Raw genomic sequence first — 19683 nt, forward strand, 5'->3', positions numbered from 1 at the left:
TCTTCACCTTTTTCAAAGCCAAATTGTACTTAGATCAATAAATTTTTGGGGCAATATAATATTGAGGTGATCAAAATTCTGATTATGTCTCACATTCAAGTTTCATTCTCCATTATTAGAAGTGGAAGTCTCCAACAAACATCGCTTATAGCAGATTCAATTGAGAAGAGATATATTTCAACTGGCAAGTTTTTTAATATTAAATAAAAGGAAAAAAATTGTTAATTGAAAGATTTTGCATAATGCTAAATTCAATTATCGAAAAAGTGCATAATAATATTTTTGACATCTCTCAAAATAATAAATATGAATGAGTGACTTAATTCTTGTGAAATTTGTTAGTTTCATGACAAGTTCTAATTAGAAGGATGAAAATTGTTGGCTTTTAAATACTTGAATGATGTTTTCAGTTAAGAATGATATTTTAAGGATATAATTGAAAGTTAAAGTATAGTTTAAAAATAATTTTAGTCAAAAACTCTTAAACTTTTAGCTTTTAAGTTGTAATCATTTAAAAAAAAACCTCATCCAAACACGTCTGAGTGGAGATGAAGGTAGGCCCCAGCAAATGGATATGCAAGGACACAAGAGAGTAAAGGTAGGAGTGGCCACAGGGAATGTGTCCTCGCCTGGGTCTGGAAAAAACTAAAACAAAACCAGAGACCAAACAAACAAGACTGACTGGAAAAGGCTAACAATTCATTCATTTCATTTACTACCTCTTTCTCTTTCTCCTCTCTGCTTTTTGTCTCTCTTGATACGTCGTCGTTCCTTTGCCGCCGCTGCTGCTGCAGAGACTTCCTTTTTGCAGCTTTTCCGTCGATCGGTTTGTTTTGGGAACATATATACCATACCATATCTCTAAATTATCAAAGTCAAGTCTACTGGATCCAGGTTATTTTACTCTTTTTTTGTATACATAGATCATCTAATTTCTTGATTTTTAGGGGTTTTGTTGCTAAATTCTATAGCTATGTTTTTGCCTGATTATGCGTCAACTATCTGACTTGTTTTTCTTTCAACCCTCAGCTACAAATCAACCACGCGTTTTTGTTGTAAATTACGATTAAACCCCCCACATCTCATCTGTTTGGGAGATGAGGGAAAATGGAACTTCTTACAGTTGGGTGGGTCTGTCTGTCTATGTTCTTTTCTTCTTCTCTTCTCAACAAATTCACTTCATTTTCTCAGTTGATATATATGTGGGTAATTTTTCTTGCTTCTGAAGATTTTTTCTGCATGTAATTCAACAAAGTTTTCACTCTCTCGTTTCTCAACAAGCAAAAAAATTGGTCCAAATATTTGTGGCTTTACAAACCGAACAAGGGATTAAGAGCTTTTTGCCATTTCTATCCTTACTGCTCCATGAAAGCATATAATCATTAATTACATTTACGGAGCCATTTAGCTAAGTTGAAGGAATTAAATGAACTGAAACTTGAGGACAATTTTCCTTTAAATAATATCTTGTCTGTTAGTGAAGACTGAAGAGATACTTTTTCTTCTGTGTGTTCATTTTGAATTTAATTTTGTTTAGTTATTTTCTCGTCTTTGTTTATTGTGTTCTGATAGTTCACATTTTTTTCTACAGGGTTGTGGACTGTGAAAGTTTGACTTACCAATCCTCATGCCAAAGAACCTATAGTTTTTTTTCTGCAGTTGCTTTGAAAGGAAAATGCTGGAGGCTCCGAAGTTTGCTGGACTTATAGACTTAAATGAGAACCATGATCATTATGGACTCACACAAAATTTTTACCATAAGCTTGGTGAGGGATCAAACATGTCAATCGACAGTTATGGGAGCTTGCAGATGAGCAACGGCGGAGGTTCAGTTGCGATGTCAATGGATAACAGCAGTGTTGGATCAAATGATTCGCACACTCGTATTTTAAATCATCAGGGTCTCAAGCGTGTCCACAATAACTATTCGGTTGCAGCTAGTGTAAATAAGGGCAAAGCTTCTCATGGGTTGAGTGACGATGCCCTAGCCAAAGCTTTGATGGATCCTCGATATCCTACCAATGGGCTTGAGAATTATGATGAGTGGACAATTGATTTGAGGAAGCTCAACATGGGGCCAGCTTTTGCTCAAGGGGCTTTTGGGAAACTCTACAAGGGAACTTACAATGGTGAGGATGTTGCTATCAAGCTTCTAGAGAGGCCAGATAATGATCTTGAGAGGGCTCACTTGATGGAGCAACAGTTTCAGCAAGAAGTTATGATGTTGGCAAGGTTGAGACATCCAAATATTGTTCGGTTTATCGGTGCATGCCGTAAACCCATGGTGTGGTGTATTGTCACTGAATATGCTAAAGGAGGATCAGTTCGTCAGTTTCTCACTAGGCGACAAAATCGATCTGTGCCCTTGAAGTTAGCAGTGAAGCAGGCCTTGGATGTGGCAAGGGGTATGGAATATGTGCATGGCCTGAATCTGATACACCGTGACCTGAAATCTGATAACCTACTAATTTCTGCTGATAAATCAATCAAGATTGCGGACTTTGGGGTTGCTCGTATTGAGGTGCAGACAGAAGGAATGACACCAGAGACCGGAACATACCGCTGGATGGCTCCGTAAGCCTCTAACCTTTTAGCAGCCTTGTTAAATGTGATTGTCTTATTTACTGTTACAACAACAACAACAACAACATACCCAATGGGATCCCACAAGTGGGGTCTGGGGTGGGGAGGGTAGGGTGTACGCAGATCTTACCACTACCTCATAGAGATAGAGAGGCTGTTTCCGAAAGACCCTCGGCTCAAAAGACACATTCCCTGTCTTATTTACTATTACCTTTCCCCAAAAAAAATGTGTTTTGTCTTAGTCTAGCCTGTTCTTTTGGCAAAACAATAATACAGAGCTTTTTCTTTTGCTTTTATTTTTCTTTTCAAACTATTAAATATCAACCATAACACAGAGCTACTTCGGCTGTTCCGTAGATTCTTTCATGGTTTCAATTTCCTTCTTTTTGTGGAATTCATTCAAATGTTTTGCATACACTCTACGCTCCCTATCGTTCGTTCAGCCGAGGGTCTATCGGAAATAACCTCTCTACATTCTCAGGGTAGGGGCAAGGTCTGTGTACACTCTATCCTCCTCAGACTCCATCTGTGGGATTACACTAGGTTCATTGTTGTTGTTTCACATACTTTTGTTTGCAATGCAATTGCCTTTAACTTATCAAAGAGAATAGAGAAATTGTAGCAATAAGATATGTTTATGTTCCAACATGATATTTGTCTGAACATTTTCTTTGCATGATATCTTCTATTTAATGATCTAAATATACTTGCACCAGCATTGCCTAAAGATTGATTTAAAGTGAAAAAGTGATGGGCTTAATTTATTTTTTTTGATTGAGAAATCTTTCAGGAGCCAACCAGAGCTCTCGAAACTCAGGGATCATGGACCCGTCCCGCCCCTCTACCCTCAAACCTTTGGGCCAACAAGCTTTCGAAACTTGGGGATGATGGGCCCACCCTCTACCCTCCTCCTATTTTTTTTTCCTGGAGCCAAGACTTTAGGCCAACCGGAACTTTTGAAACTTGGGGATGATGGACTCATGGACCCACTCCTTTACCTTCCTTCTTTTAAGTATTGGCCTTAATTTGCTTGGCAAAGTGTTCAAATTGTGACCTAAGACACAAATCTCTCGTCCTTTGCCAGTTAAGCTAACCCTGGGGCAAAATATGATGGCTTTAATTACTCATCATATTGATTGTGTCTAATGTTCCTATTGTATGCCTGGTATTGCTAAGAGAGAGAAGTTGTTTCTTCCCGTCAACACTTAACTTAGTTATTTGTGCCTCTTGCTAGAAATGTCAAAAAACTCCTTTTGTTGTGGGTTTTAGTGTGCTTAACTCAGTCTAGCTCATGGAATTCGTTTTCAGGATGTGTAGAGTTCATTCTCATGTGCTTTTAAGGAATGTTCTAGTTAGAACAGTATATAGAATTTCATGTCTCACCTTTGTTTTATACTTTTGAAGGGTTGAAGTTAATTATATATTTTTTGGCTTCACCATATATTTGTCTCTCATCTTCTGTTCCCTCTTATGCCATTCTATGGTCTCTCTGCCTCTCTAGTAATAAATTGTTCATGGCGCTCGTTCCATGTAATAGTAATCAAACTCAGAAATGTTAACCATTTCTGTTTGGTAGTTGTAGGCACTTCCGCTTAAGTGGTTCAACTTCTTTTTTTGGGTGTATCATCTCTTATTCTTAAATTAAATTCAACAAAATTAGCTCCAAGATTAGTGTTTCTTTTTATAATGTGGTGTCCGGGCCAGCTATTGCGCACCCCGAATATTCACGAGGTACCTGGTACCTTCCGCCAATACGGGTACGAGATAACTTGGTTTACCAAGGCTTAGATAGATATGTTTTTGTTTAAACCTTGGTTACACCATTTCATTGACCACTAGGTCACACCTTGTGCTCCAAGATTAGTTTTTTCTCCTTGCCTTATTTTAAACAATAGAAGTAAGAAGAGTAGATTGGCAAAACTACAACTTGTATAATCATAGCATCTACTATCTTTTGGGTTGAGATTGTGTCCTGAATATGGCTACTGAGAGTACATTGAATTTTTTAGTTCGAGTTTTATGGATATTTCTGGTTTTAATGTTTCTTAGGGAAGGTTACATGGACATGGAAGACTGATTTAGAGCCTGTAATTCCTTGTAGATCTTTCTAGGATATTTTCTCTCAAGATTTTGTGAAGAGAAATCTAATGCTTGTAGGAAGCTCCTGAATGGACAAAATTAGGTGCCAACTGTGTCTGGATATAGGTGATCAGGTTGAAATTTACCTGGTGAAGCTGCACCTATGTTTATTTTTTATAATTTGCTCTAGAAATCAAATGTGGTTGGTATTTTCATTGTAGATCTGGCTGGCCATGTGTATAAAATGCTTTATTGTGATTGATGATAGCTTCTATATTTAACTCCAGTGGGCCTACGAGTGACTCTTCAATGTGATAGATGACTTATATCATCATAGCCTATACTTGGATTGGCAGACGCATTGAAGTTAATCATTTTCTGCTCTAGGTAATGCATGAGGAAGATTCTTTGGTAGACTCAGTGTCAGCTTTCCAATCATAAAAATTGAATAGTCTCCCACATTAGGTTTTTACCTTAAAGTGGAGGAGTTTAACTGCCTCTACATGAATTTCTTTTCTAGTAGATGGCTTTGCAACATTTGTCTAAAATTGTACTGCACATCCTTGAATACCTAAATGATCTCAAATGAACTTTACAGTTCATGGTGTAAGTTATAGAGTATCGGTTTACGGGTAGTCATATAGCTTTGGATTGAAGCATACTTGTTATTCTAATAGAAATGATCTTTTATTGCATGTTTTGAACTGATAAATTCTTTGAAATGAAAGTAAGGCAGCCTTCTCCCAGTAGGTGGGTTGTGGTCTTTCCCTTTTATCCCTGGTATTTGGGAATACCTTTCTCTATGCCCTTCTCATAATAATTTATTAGAAAAATCTTTTCTTTGTTCAGTTATGCTCACCCACCTTGAGAAACATTGTAATCACAGTACATGATTTATTTTAGTTTTTTGGAAGGGGGGGGGGGGTATTTGAATATAAAAGAATGTGTTTGAAACCTCCTGTCTTAAGGAGGCATCTGTACTACAAGTTCCTCCTCCCCTTGCTTTGGTGCCCTGCTATGTTTTGAACAGGTCCTTAAGTTTTGCCTCTTAGTAATGGGCTCAAAGCTAGTTGTTGTATAAGTTCCTGCTCTTTGTGAGGTCCCTTGGTTAAGTTTCTTACGTTAGGTACATTTTTGTGATCTCATTATAATAGTACATATAATGAGGAGAATAATGAAAGACCTTTGTTGAAACGGTGTTCTTTATTCCAAAACATCTGTCCTAGCTCCTTCCTATTTAAAGCATCTCTCATTTCTTTGTCTCTCTTTCTCTTCTCGAAGCAAAAGGGCTTGAGCAAAGATCTTGTCAATTCTTGCTTCAGAGTCCCTTGTGAATATTGCAGTAGGAGATTCTTGTTCGTACCCCTATTGTGGATTATTCTTCATGTTATTGAGGATCTTGTTCAGTGTCAGATACAACCGCCTCAAGGAGTTTCTATATTCCATCTCTGAAGTATGAGAGGGAATATTTTTTGCACTTTAGTCATTTGCTCTTGCATTGGATTATGTCAAATGTTTCTGCACATGATCCTTTTAAATCTCACTTTAATAATGATGAAACTGGAAACACTATGCGTTCCAGTTTTCTCCTCCCTGAAATGGTAGTTGCAGATATACTTTTAAACTAATGAAGTTTAATTCTAAGGCATATTTAGGTAATGGAACTTATTATGCCTCCCAGCCTGTTTTGACATTTCTATGTTCTTGTCAAAGCAGGCTATATTCTTTAGACGATTGAGATCAATAGTCAATTCTTTAATATGCTTGTCTCATGCATACTTGATACCATGGTTTCCCTGCCTTATCTAAAGCAATCAAGCAGCATAGATCTTTTCTTAAAAGAACTGTCAGGTTTTTAGATCTCTCTCTCGGAGAAGTATGAAAGAAAAGCGAATGCGGTAAATCTTCTAAGGGATTTAGATAGGCTGGTATAGCATATGTACACTCACATGCTATACAAATGTTTGATAAGTTTCCATGGTCTAGCTTTCAACACAATATTAGAGATGAAACTTGTCTTGGGAGATGAAGCTACATTTTTTTAAAAAAAAACTAAGGGGATTGAAGATTAAGTGTGCATTTGTTAGAGAAATATGAAAAATGAAGTTCTTCATTTCCAATTGGACAACCTTTTTCCGGCATTTAGTCGAAGAAGATGGTGGTTATCAGTGCCTATAAGACACTGTCCAAATGCCTGTGATTATGCTTGCATTTGTCAAAGAAATATGACAGATGAAGTTTTTCATTTCCAATTGGACAATCTTTTCCGACATTTATTTGAAGAAGATAGTGTTTGTGGGTGAATATAAGACACGGTCAGAATGCTTTTCATAGGCATGGACGTATATAGTGGCTCTGGTGATGTTTAAGTGTGCTGTTGCAGTTGAGATGGGTCACTTTGCTGTGATGGCACAAGATTTTTGAATGCAATTCTTCCCCGTGTGAGGAATGAGTAGTGTGTTGATGACTAGCATGCATGACTTGAGGAAATTAGCTGGGAACTTTCCAAGTACCAAAGTTGATGCAATAAAGGTTTGTCCCAGTTGCAATCTTCATGTCAAATAAGGCTCGTAGCTTGGCGTGTGTAGCCACTCTTGGAAATCACATCCAATTATAATATATTCAAAAATTGATTTTAGGTTATTTGTAAAAGGAAACAACCTGTCACATTTCCCCTGAAAAACTATATCTATTCACTTAGCAATATTTTTTTCTTCTTTGTGCAATATGCATTCATTATTCCTGTTGCAAAAGAGAAATACACTGCTCCTAGTTGTGGCTTAGCATGTGCGTGGTGTTGTGGGCTACTTGAGAGCATTTTACTGTGTTTTGCAGGGAGATGATCCAGCACCGACCCTACACGCAGAAAGTTGACGTTTATAGTTTTGGCATTGTTCTGTGGGAGCTTCTAACGGGGATGCTTCCCTTCCAGAACATGACTGCTGTGCAGGCAGCTTTTGCAGTTGTCAACAAAGGCGTCCGTCCAACCATCCCCAATGATTGTTTACCTGTACTAGGTGAAATCATGACTCGCTGCTGGGATGGTAACCCTGACAATAGACCACCCTTCTCTCAGGTGGTCAGAATGCTTGAGGCTGCAGAAACAGAGATCTTGACAACGGTCAGAAAGGCCCGTTTCAGGTGCTGCATCAGTCAACCCATGACTACAGATTGATATGGAAAGAGAAACTGTAGGCAGTAAAGGGCAAGATTAAAGGATTTGGGAAAGGCTAAACAGAAGTGATTTCAAAGTCTGGCATGTGTATCTATGAGGCATAATTTCTTTATTCAGATAGAAAAAAGGGGAGAAAGTTATGATAAGGAACTGTTTGATTTTGTGTTGTATCTTCTTTTGTTCTCCTTTTCTTCTTGAATTTAAGATTCTGATTAGTGATAATAGAATAGTATGTGTATTTATACACGTCGCTGTATTTTATTTTACTTTGATCAAATTTTATCAGGTGCTGAAGATGTTAAATGCAGATCCATCCCACACCCTATCTTCTTTGTACCTCCGATGCTTGATTTTATTATTATGCAGAAAATGTCGGGACTTCAACAATATGTTTGCTTTAGATGTGGTAGGTCTTATCTTTCTATATTCTTCCAAATCTACAACAACCACCCAATGAAATCCCACTATTCTTCCAAATCTAATAAATAGAAATGAGGAAAGCTGACCTTAAGGGGAAGACGTGTGTAGTGGTATACTGTTGCCAAACATCAATGCTTTCAATTTTTTTTTTCTTCTGAATTTCGAGTGATTATAATAGTAATATATTTTGACAGTGTTTTTATGCTTTTTGACTTTTCTTTCTTTCAGTAACCATTATTGGAAAGTTTTTAAGTAAACCAACTATGGAGCTAATAAGGAAGACTTTTAATAGCCAATTTCATCTTACAGGTTCTGTTAAAGTTGTTTATTTTGATCCTAAACATGTTTATCTAGACTTTGCCAATGATGTCGATTACAATCATGTTTTTGCGGAAGAATTTATTGATATTGGAGAAACTCCTATGAAAATCCTTTAAATGGACCCTATATTTCAAACTAGAGGAAGAAGCTTCAATCTTTCCAGTCTGGATTCTGATCCATCAACTTCCATGACATCTATTTAAATGGGAAATTATCTCTAGACTTGTTAGCAATATAGGAATAGTGAAAGCTCCGGTATCAGACAACGTATTCCAAATCCAGGGGAAATGATACCAAAATCTAGGTGGAGATCGATCTCTTGAAGTCCAGACTAGATTGAATTTGGCTCGGATATTGAATATGATAAAGTGCCTAGCTATTGTTTGTATTGTAGAACCAAGGTTAGAGATGAAAGGATTAAGACTTAGGGAGGAACAAGCAAGAAAGGAGAGAACAGAACAAAAAAAGAAGAAGATTTCCAAACAGTCACTAGAAAGAAAGGGACCAAAGCTAGAATCACTCAAGAAGCTATTATCACCAATACTCAGTCTTTTACCACTCAAAATTGATCAAAACAATTAAGAAACTGGTATGGAACAAGGAAACAAGAAAAGAAGAAACAAGCCCCTCATATGAAGGAAGTTCCTGGGAAAGGAAAAGGAAAGATTGTGGAAGCCGTAGAAGGTAGTGTTGATAACAATAACATCAACACTATCAGCAAGAAGAAGAGAGGCAGAACCAGAAATTGTGATTTGTTCAAGCAAACCTTTCAAAAGAATACAAACAGACATGGACAAGTTATTGCATTATATGGACTGTCATTGCAAATGAAGATTTCCATTCAGAAGATGCTTATACCTTGGTTCCAGTATCTCTTAAATCTTTACTTGACCCATGATTATAAGAGACTTCCACAGAGTATTAGATGAGTCACAAAGATCATCCTATTCCTATTTCACTTATTAAAAGAGACATATTTTGTTCTTATAAACGTGTTCCTAGTTTGAGAGAGGTATTATATTATGCACAAATTGTATCCTAATACCTTAACAATCTTTGAAAGATTAATGAAACAAAACTACATCAAGGTTATGATTTTGAATCTGCTAATGACCTTCCAGGCCAGTCATTTTTGAGCCAAGGGGTTTTATATAGCTGCAAACGAGAGGAAGTTTCATAAAATCCAATCTTACACAGGTAATTGAAAATGATACAAACATATTTTCATATCTTTTTCCTTCTTCAATATGGAGAGAAAACTTCTACACAAGTAAAATGAAAATAAGTCCAAACTTTAGCCAACATGAGTATCAATTAGTTCCCTACCCTTTGTCTCTACTGAGAAGAGCATAACACCGACTGCTGATAAAACTAGAACTGCTTCGAAACATATGATTGCAGCCATCTGATGACACCTTCTTAACAATTGCACCACAACCATAGGAGAAATCATGGGCCCTATTCTTCCCACAGAAGTTGCAACTCCAATACCAGTTGACCTTACAGACGTTGGATATATCTGCATACAAGACATTAAAATGACAAACTCAAGTGTCTAAAGATTTTGAGCAGCATTTGCTTCTAATAGTGAGCCAATGGCCCCTAAAATTCAGCTTAACTTTAGCAGCTAACAATTAAAGATGCATCTTGGAAGGTTATTCTGAACTAAAATTAGAAAAATCAACAATGGATCTCATGTTTTGGTAGACTCTCCAAACGCCTATGGTATCATGTAGTACAATTCCTACAACCCTTAGCCAATACAAAACTTAATGAAAGGATGTCAAAAAGAGGCTTTCAACTCATAATTTTTTTCTTTCTCTTCACTGATTAAGTACCAGAAAACACAAATGATTCACATGAACTAGATCCATTACAATATTATTTGTTTAAGAATACACATACACACACATTTCAACTTCAGTACCAATGCTAAATTACCCTAGTAAGAGCTTCATCATCTTTTTTCAAATTAGAACTCTCTTCTAGTTCAACGAGATAGTTGTTAACATATACTAACAACTAACAAGAAGAAGAGAGTTGCATCCTGATTTGCTAACATTTCCGCTCTACTTTCAAATTCAATACATGCATCTTACTTGAGAGTGAGTTGGTTCCAAATATACACCACTCTATATATTAGAGGCTGAAGAATGACTGGAAAGCTTTAAGCTTCTTCAAATAAATGAAACGTAATCTTGAAGTCAACTTTCTTATATATGCATCAAGTTTGACCGGATGGAAACAGGAATGAGTATTCCTGTCTAGAAATTGCATTATTATAACGAATGACAGTTACCTCTCGACAATAGACATTCACAATGACGAAGCTCCCAGAAATGAAAGTACGAGCACCAAATAACAAGGCAGTAGTCAAAGCAGGCAGTTGAGGTGCAAGAAGCGGTAAAAGGAATAGGAAGCTTAAAGCAAACATTAGTGCTGTACTGAATTTCCGACCAACTTTATCCACCATTATAGCTGCTAAAAGAGTTCCAGGGATCTCTGAGAGACGAAAATAGGATAACTTAGATTTTACAACCTGTAACTTTTTGACTAAATGAGATGAATATGACAGAAGTAAAGGAAAATTGTTTTACCTGCAAGACTATTGATGGCCACATTTGTATAAAGGCTCTGATCATCATTCATGTGCAAAGCAATTGACGAATGTAGACATTGTCCACTGCTAAACAGTGAGGTCAGCAATATAATGCCATAATATAAGAAGCCATTTCCAATAAAAACCATCCATATGAGGAGTGTATTTCTACGTAATGCGGGGGACAAAAGCATTAGTAGTGATGAGAAGCCTGATTTAAGATTTTCGACTCTGAATTTCCCAGGAGAAAGCAATTCCTCATGCACCTCGCTCACTTGAGAAGATACGAGCTTTCCGGGGGGAAGTTGTGTCTTATTCACCACAGCTATTTTCTTCAGAATATCATAGGCGTCTCTTGTCCTACCTCTTGCACACATATATCTAGGAGATTCTACTGTAAATACAAATAAAAAAAGTGCTGCAAATGATGGTATGGATGATAAAGCAAGTAACCACCTCCAACCCAATCTTGGCATAATCAACTGCAACATAAACAATGAGAATGCCATAAATTTTTCAATGTTCCGTGATCTTGTTAGTGGCACCAACCTCAGTGAATTTCTTAATTTAATCATATTTTTCTTTGCAAGTACATTCATGTAAAAGTATGTACAAATTAGCAGCAAATTACAAAGTAGTCCATATTTCGAAAAAGAATTGTATCCAGAAATTATACTAAATCACTTACTTCCACAGCACATTGGGCTCAAGATTTCTTAGTTATAACTGCACATTCTTTCTTAACATAACTTTAAGCAGAGAAATACATCCTATATGTAAATTAAATATACATACCAAGATCTTGAACATGAGAATCTTACATAACATTGTCATTAGAAGTGGGTACAGAAGATATTATTGCAGTAAGGATGTACAAGGACTACTTTTGACAAATTAATTTCTTTCCCCTTTCCCTTTCTAACATCACAGAGGCTTGAGTGATGGAAAAGCCTTATGAAGGCAGTGAACCTAATGGGTAGAGAGGACCAATTTATAAGGGTTTTAGCTTTTATCCAATATGTCCTTCAAGTAATGGAACCAAGAAAATCTAGCATTCTTTACTGCCATCCTTCACAAATTAGGTTCAGGGGTAATTTCCAGCAAAAATAGGGAGTAAGCTTATGCAATTAATACGAGATTATGGCAGGATTTCAGTAACAACAATAATTTCTGTTTTGACTGCAAGGAATAATCTGAGGGGTCAATGATATTTTCATAACTTAATTAAGATCACAAGGTCCTAAAAGTGCCTTGTGACAGTATGAAGAATTGCTAGAGTTTAGTTACTTGGACTACTGCTGTTTTTTTCAATGTGGAAACAGTAGATTATCACATTATACAGTTGGGAGTATGTGGAGGCATGATCAAATGGAAGATAAACAACATCAAGAAAAGCATATTGAAAAACAAAAAGAGTTGTATTAGTAAAGCTAAGAAGATGATTAGATTCCGAGTGCTGTTAATACAAGCACTGCACATAGCCAGACCTAACAATAGTTTATTCTAGAAAGCAAGGTAAGTGAGCTAAAATTTGGTTGCACTAGAGACCAAATATAACACCACCACCACCAACAACAACAATAGCATACCCAGTGAAATCTCACAAAGTGAGGTCTGAGGAGGGTAGAGTGTACGTAGTCCTTACCACTACCTCTCCGAGGTAGAGAGGTTGTTTCCGAAAGACCCTCGGCTCAAGCAAATCAAAGTAGGAATAAAACGAAAAAACAGGTGGTGGGGAGAAACATGACAACGAATAGCAAAGAAATAACAACTATATGCAAGGAACCGTAACAACAACAATAAGGTGCAATCAGTGGCGGATTCAGGAATTTTATGAAGGGGGTTCAAAAAAAATTAAACACGCTAATCAGAAAAAAAATGTGCTTATTCGGATTCGAACCCGCGAGCTGAGACAAGCTAAAGCGAAATATTGAACCCCATTTGCCACTGAGCTAGTCCTTTGACTTATGCTCAGGGGGTTCAATGTTAAATATATACACATAAATTAAAATTTTTATCTTATATATACAATGTAATTTTTTAACGAAGGGGGTTCGGATGAACCCCTCAACTACACGTGGGTCCGCCCCTGGGTGCAATCACCTAAACATAGTAAACCATAGATGATAACGAATACCAAAAACCAAAAACTACATGAATAGGCTAATACTACAACCAACACGGTGCTCTACACTACCCCCAAACCAAATACATGCATAAGGTAGTAATAGGACCACTCTTAACTACCTACTAACCTTATCCACGATCTCCATATCCTCTTATCTAAGGTCATGTCCTCAGTAAGCTGAAGATGCGCCGTATCATGTCTTAATCACTAGAGACCAAATAAGGAAAAAAAAGGATGTAATGTAATGTACCATTGCTAATAAAGCCTCAAGTATTGTTCCAATTGTCCAAAAACCTGCATAGATAATCATCCACATGCCCCTATTTTGTGATGGAACAAATTCAAGAAACCAAGATCCATATACAGGTCCACCCCCTGCTCCAAATCCAACGACCATACGTACAGCAAGCAACCAATTATAATTTGGAGAAAAGGTACTTAGTGTTGCACATGAAGAAGTCACTATTGCTATACAGAAAAGACCCTTCCTGTTTGTTAACACATAATGAAATTAGATTATTCCCAAATATATATATATATATATATTAAACTTGTACATTTTGGAATAATTTGCTTGCCTTCTTCCATAAGAATCAGTGATAAAACCCCAAGAAAAAGCTCCAATAAGCATGCCAACAAAAACAACAGTAGTCATAAGGCTTTCTTGAGTAGGAGAAAGAGACCATTGGGACCTTAAAGCAGGTCCTATAACAGAGAGAATCATAGTCTCAACTGCTTCTGAAATAGAACCAAGACCTGCATAAGACAGGATCATATACTGAAATTTACCAATTCCAACTGATGTCAGTGCTTCTTCCATTGTGTACACAGGACCATCCACCTCCACTTCCTCTATTGCCATATCTCAAAGAAACTAGAAAAAGTCAAACAGGCCAAAATAATGGCAAAAATACGAAGAAGATGCAAATCATCATATCATATTTTATTCCAAAAGTGGAGGAAAAATTTAAATACCATTTCTATAAAAAAAAATTGTGCCAAAAAGTGGGAGGAAAGTATTATGTATTGGATGTTGTTTTCCAAGTGGGGCCCACTTAAAAGTGGTCTTCAATTTGTTTCATGCTTTATACCTTTTTGCTTCTATAAAATGTCATCTTGTGGCATGAAGAAGAAGGCACAAAAAAAATATAGAACAAATGAGATAACACTGATTTTTTTTCTTTCTTTCCCTCACTGTCCTTTCTTCTAATTAATTGCAAGATTAATTTTATTTTATAACACGTTATCAGTACGAGCCTCCGTTGCTTTGAGCTATATTTTTAGAAGGTAACAAAAGGGGTAAGAATTTTATTTTCTTAAAATGTCTAATATTTCAAAACTTGAATTTGTTGCTCTTGATATTCCTGGAAAAGGCTACTCATTATGGACACTTGATGTCGAAATTCATCTAGAATCGATGGGTCTGGCAGACACCATCAAAGATGACAATACGGCATATAATCAAGACCGTGTCAAAGCCATGATATTTCTCCGTCACCATCTTGACGAGAGATCAAAATTACAATATCTCATATTAACATATCCCCTTAAATTGTGGAAAAATTTAAAAGAAAGATATGACCACCTGAAGTTGGTCATACTTCCACAAGCACGTCATGATTGGCTAAATCTGAGATTAATTGACTTCAAAAATATGACTGAATATAATTCTGCCTTATTTAGAATTATAGCTCAGTTAAATTTATGCGGAGAAGAGATCGCTGAGCAAGATAAACTTGAAAAGACATACTCCATATTTCCACTAGCGAATATGCTCCTGCAGCAGCAATATCGCAAAAAAATGTTTAAAAAATATTCTGAATTACTATCTCACATTCTTATTGCTGAACGCCACAATGACCTATTAATAAAAAATCATGATAGTTGGCTCGTTGGTTCTTTGTCACTCCCTGAAGTGAATCAGGCAAATTATAACCAACGAGGCCCCAGTCGTGGTCGTGGTCAAAGAAGAAATTTGAATCATGATGTTCGGTTGTCACCGAGAAATAATCAGCTGTACAAAAAGAAGAGTGAAAAGCTAGAAGCTTTACCAAAGAAAAATTCAGAAAGCATATGTCATAGATGTGGAGGTATGGGGCACTGATCGCGGACTTGCCGATAGTCAAAACGTCTGGTTCAGCTATATCAGACATCATTAAAGAGGGAAAAAATAATTCAGAGACAAACTTTATCTCTGAAGATAATATAGAGCCTATGTATCTTGATGTAGCTGACTTCTTTAATTTTCCATATGAAAATATGAATATTGATAAGACTAATAATATGTAATTTTCTTTTATTTATCTATACTAAATATTATGTTTGTATTTTTCAATCCATGTAAAATTTATGTAATGAACCATGTATTAATGATAATATTTACTTTATTTCCTTTTTTTTTGAAGAAAAATATAGATATGCCTCAAGTTTTATTTGGATCAATAATCAATTACGAGGATATTTGTGTAATTGATAGTGGAACAACTCATGCTATTTTTAAAGACGAAAAATATTTTTCTAACTTGCTAAGAAGAAAAGCAAATGTTACTACAATTTCTGGAAATTCAAAAATGATAGAAGAATCCGAAAGAGCTACTATAATTCTGCCTAAAGGGAAAAAAATTATTATAGAAGATGCACTATTCTCTTCTAAATCCCCAAAAAACTTATTAAGTTTTAAAGATATCCGCAGAAATGGATATCATGTTGAGACATTTAATGAAATGAATATTGAATACTTTGGTATAACCAAAAATGTCTCAGGCCAAAAATATATTTTGAAAAAATTGTCAACTTTGTCGTCTGGCCTATATTATGCAAAAATTAGTGCAAGTGAAGCACATTTGATCGTAAACTAGAAGTTTACTGATCTAAATATATTTGTGCTACGACAATATCGAATAGGTTATCCTAGATCAATAATGATGAGACGAGTTCTTAAAAATTTAACTAGACATCCGTTAAAAAACCTGAAGATTCTTACGAATGATGAATTTTCATGTGCTGCTTGTTATCAAGGTAAATTAATTGCCAGACCATAGACCCTGAAGGTTGGCATCGAATCTCCTGGCTTTTTAGAGCGCATACATGGAGATATATGTGGACCTATTCATCCACCTAGTGGATTGTTTAGATATTTTATTGTCCTAATAGATGCATCATCTAGATGGTCTCATGTGTTCTTGTTATCATCTCGCAACTTGGCGTTTGCGGAGTTGTTAACACAAATAATAAGATCAAGGGCGCAATTCCCAGATTATCCAATTAAGGCCATTCACCTTGATAATGCTGGAGAATTTACATCCCAAGCTTTTGATGATTATTGTTTATCAATTGGGATACAAATTGAACATCCTTTTGCTCATGTTCATATTCAAAATAGCCTTGCAGAGTCATTTATTAAACGCCTACAATTGATAGCAAGACCTCTACTAATAAAAATAAAATGGTCAATTACTGTTTGGGGTCATGCTGTCTTACATGCAGCAGCACTTGTACGTCTCAGATCGACACATTATAATAAATACTCTCCATCACAATTAGTATTTGGCCATGAGCTAAATATAGCCCATTTAAGAATTTTTGATTGTGCGGTATACGTGCCTGTAGCACCACCACAACATACAAAAATGGGCCCTCAACGAAGGTTGGACATATATGTTGGGTTTGACTCACCCTCCATAATTCGATACCTTGAACCATTGACTGAAGACTTATTCACTGCTCGCTTTGCAGATTGTCGGTTTGATGAAATAATTTTTTCGCCATTAGGGGGAGAGAAAAAGGAACCCGAAAAAAAAAAGAAATTATGTGGAAAGTTTTGTCACTATCTTATTTTGATCCACGTACCCGCACATGTGAGCAGGAGGTCCAGAAGATCACCCATTTACAGAAAATAACAAATTAAATGCGAGATGCATTTACTGATTTGCAATGGATAACTAAGTCACATATCCCTGCAGTGAATGTGCCTATCCGAATTGATGTCCCAAAAGGACCATCTGCTAGTATCATAGTTTCTGGATCTCAAACAGCCCTGAAGCGTGGTAGACCATTGGGTTCAAAAGATAAAAATCCTAGAAAGAGAAGCGTGAGAAATAATAAAGATGATACTATAAAAGAACCTCCCGAAGAAGGTCAATATTTGAGTAATCTACATTTGAGTAATCCTGATATTATTGAAGAAATTAGTGAACCCGAGACTCAAGTGAATGAAGAACATTCAATAAGTTCTATCGGTGATGAGATAAATTTAGATCGATCAAAAATTATGGTGGATAATGTTTTTGCATATAATGTTGCAATTAAACCTATGCAAGATAGTGAAAGTCTTGAGCCTAAATCCATCGAAGAATGTCGACGTAGATGTGATTGGCCAGAATGGCAAAAGGCGATTCAATCAGAATTAGACTCACTTGCTAAACGTGAGGTTTTTGGACCTGTAGTCCAAACCCCTGAAGATGTAAAATCAGTTGGCTATAAATGGGTTTTTATGCGTAAACGAAATGAGAGAAATGAAATTATAAGATACAAAGCACGCCTTGTTGCACAAGGATTCTCTCAAAGACCCGGGGTCAACTATGAAGAAACATATTCACCTGTTATGGATGGAATAACATTTTGATATCTCATCAGTTTAGCTGTACATAAAAATCTTGATATACATCTAATGGATGTAGTTATAGCTTACTTTTATGGTTCACTTGATAATGAAATTTACATGAAAATCCCAAAAGGATTAAAATTGCCTTAAGCATGTAATAAGTCTCGGGAGATGTACTCAATGAAATTGCATAGATCATTATATGGTCTGAAATAATCAGGGCGTATGTGGTATAATCGCCTTAGTGAGTACTTAATAAATGAAGGCTATATAAATGATGTCATTTGTCCATAATTTTTTATTAAGAAAATGGAATTCGAGTTCGTTATACTCACCGTTTATGTTGATGAAATAAATCTTATTGGAACCCCTGAAGAGGTCCAAAAGGCGATTGAATATCTAAATAAAGAATTTGAAATAAAAGACCTTGGAAAGATAAAACTTTGTCTAGGTCTGCAAATTGAACATTTAGGAGACAGAGTTTTTGTCCATCAATCTGCCTACACTAAGAAAATCTTAAAAAGATTCTACATAGGCAAAGCATATCCATTAAGTACTCCAATGGTTGTTCGATCACTTGAAGTGGAAAAAAATCCATTTCGACCTCCAGAAGAGGACGAAGAACTTCTTGGTCCTGAAGTTCCATATCTTAGTGCAATTGGTGCACTTATATATCTTGCTAACGCAACCAGACCTGATATAACATTTTCTGTTAATTTTCTGGCAAGGTATAATTCATCCCCAATGCGAAGGCATTGGAACGGTATCAAGCATATTTTGAGATACCTAAAGGGTACTATTGATATGGATTTGTTTTATATTAACAAAGGTTGTGCAGACCTTATTGGGTATGCAGATACAAGTTGTTTATCAGACCTACATAAAACTCGATCTCAGACAGGCTATCTGTTTACACACGGAAAAACTGCTATATCATGGCGATCAACAAAATAATCTATTGTTGCTACTTCTTCAAATCATGCTGAAATAATAGAAATTCATGAAGTAAGTAGAGAATGTGTGTGGTTAAGATCGATGATACAATTCATCAAAGAAAGACGCGGTCTGAAAAATGATATTAAAGTACCCATAATTATATTCGAAGACAATGCCACATGCATAACTCAATTGAAAGGTGGCTTTATAAAAGGAAATAGAACAAAACATATTTCACCAAAATTATTCTTCACACATGATCTCCAGAAGAATGGTAATATTGATGTACAACAAGTTCATTCAAGTGATAATCTTGCATATGTATTCATAAAGGCATTACCAACACCAACTTTTGAGAAATTAAGATATAAGATTGGAATGCATCGTCTCCAAAATATCAAATGAAGTTTTCATCAGGGGGAGTAAAATATGCGCTGCACTCTTTTTCCCTTAACCAAAGTTTTGTCCCACTGAATTTTCCTGATAAGGTTTTTAATGAGGCAGCACTCAAGGCGTATCACTAGATGTGTGTACTCTTTTTCCTTCACTAGGTTTTTTTTCCACTGGGTTTTTCCTAGTAAGGTTGTTAACGAGGCACTACATCTATAGGAGTTCAAAATTCCTATATCAATTATTTCTTATAAATTTTTTATTATTATTACACGTGAATATCCAAGAGGGAGTATTATGTATTGGATGTTGTTTTTCAAGTGGGGCCCACTTAAAAGTGGGCAAGTTGCCCACTTGGTCTTCAATTTGTTTCATGCTTTATATCTTTTTGCTTCTATAAAATGCCATCTTGTGGCATGAAGAAGAAGACACAAGAAAAATATAGAACA

The 19683-nt window shown here is 36.1% G+C and overlaps 2 protein-coding genes across 2 annotated transcripts; one reads left to right on the top strand and one right to left on the bottom strand.

Annotated features, from left to right (window-relative positions):
- The first annotated feature begins 634 nt into the window (after positions 1 to 634).
- On the top strand, positions 635 to 8173 carry LOC129892511 (serine/threonine-protein kinase STY13-like). Its single transcript, XM_055968090.1, has 3 exons — positions 635 to 894; positions 1592 to 2574; positions 7498 to 8173. The coding sequence occupies exons 2-3, from the start codon at positions 1676 to 1678 to the stop codon at positions 7835 to 7837; spliced, it is 1239 nt and encodes a 412-aa protein (XP_055824065.1). The 5' UTR covers positions 635 to 894; positions 1592 to 1675; the 3' UTR covers positions 7838 to 8173.
- A 1577-nt stretch (positions 8174 to 9750) lies between these two features.
- On the bottom strand, positions 9751 to 14284 carry LOC129893187 (organic cation/carnitine transporter 7-like). Its single transcript, XM_055968676.1, has 5 exons — positions 13884 to 14284; positions 13556 to 13793; positions 11176 to 11659; positions 10878 to 11080; positions 9751 to 10097 (listed from the first exon to the last, which is right to left on the bottom strand). Exons 1-5 carry the CDS (start codon positions 14165 to 14167, stop codon positions 9873 to 9875), a joined length of 1434 nt encoding a protein of 477 aa, XP_055824651.1. The 5' UTR covers positions 14168 to 14284; the 3' UTR covers positions 9751 to 9872.
- Between the last annotated feature and the right edge of the window lie 5399 nt (positions 14285 to 19683).

This window comes from Solanum dulcamara, chromosome 6 (genome assembly GCF_947179165.1).
Source record: "Solanum dulcamara chromosome 6, daSolDulc1.2, whole genome shotgun sequence".
NCBI classification, from domain to species: domain Eukaryota; kingdom Viridiplantae; phylum Streptophyta; class Magnoliopsida; order Solanales; family Solanaceae; genus Solanum; species Solanum dulcamara.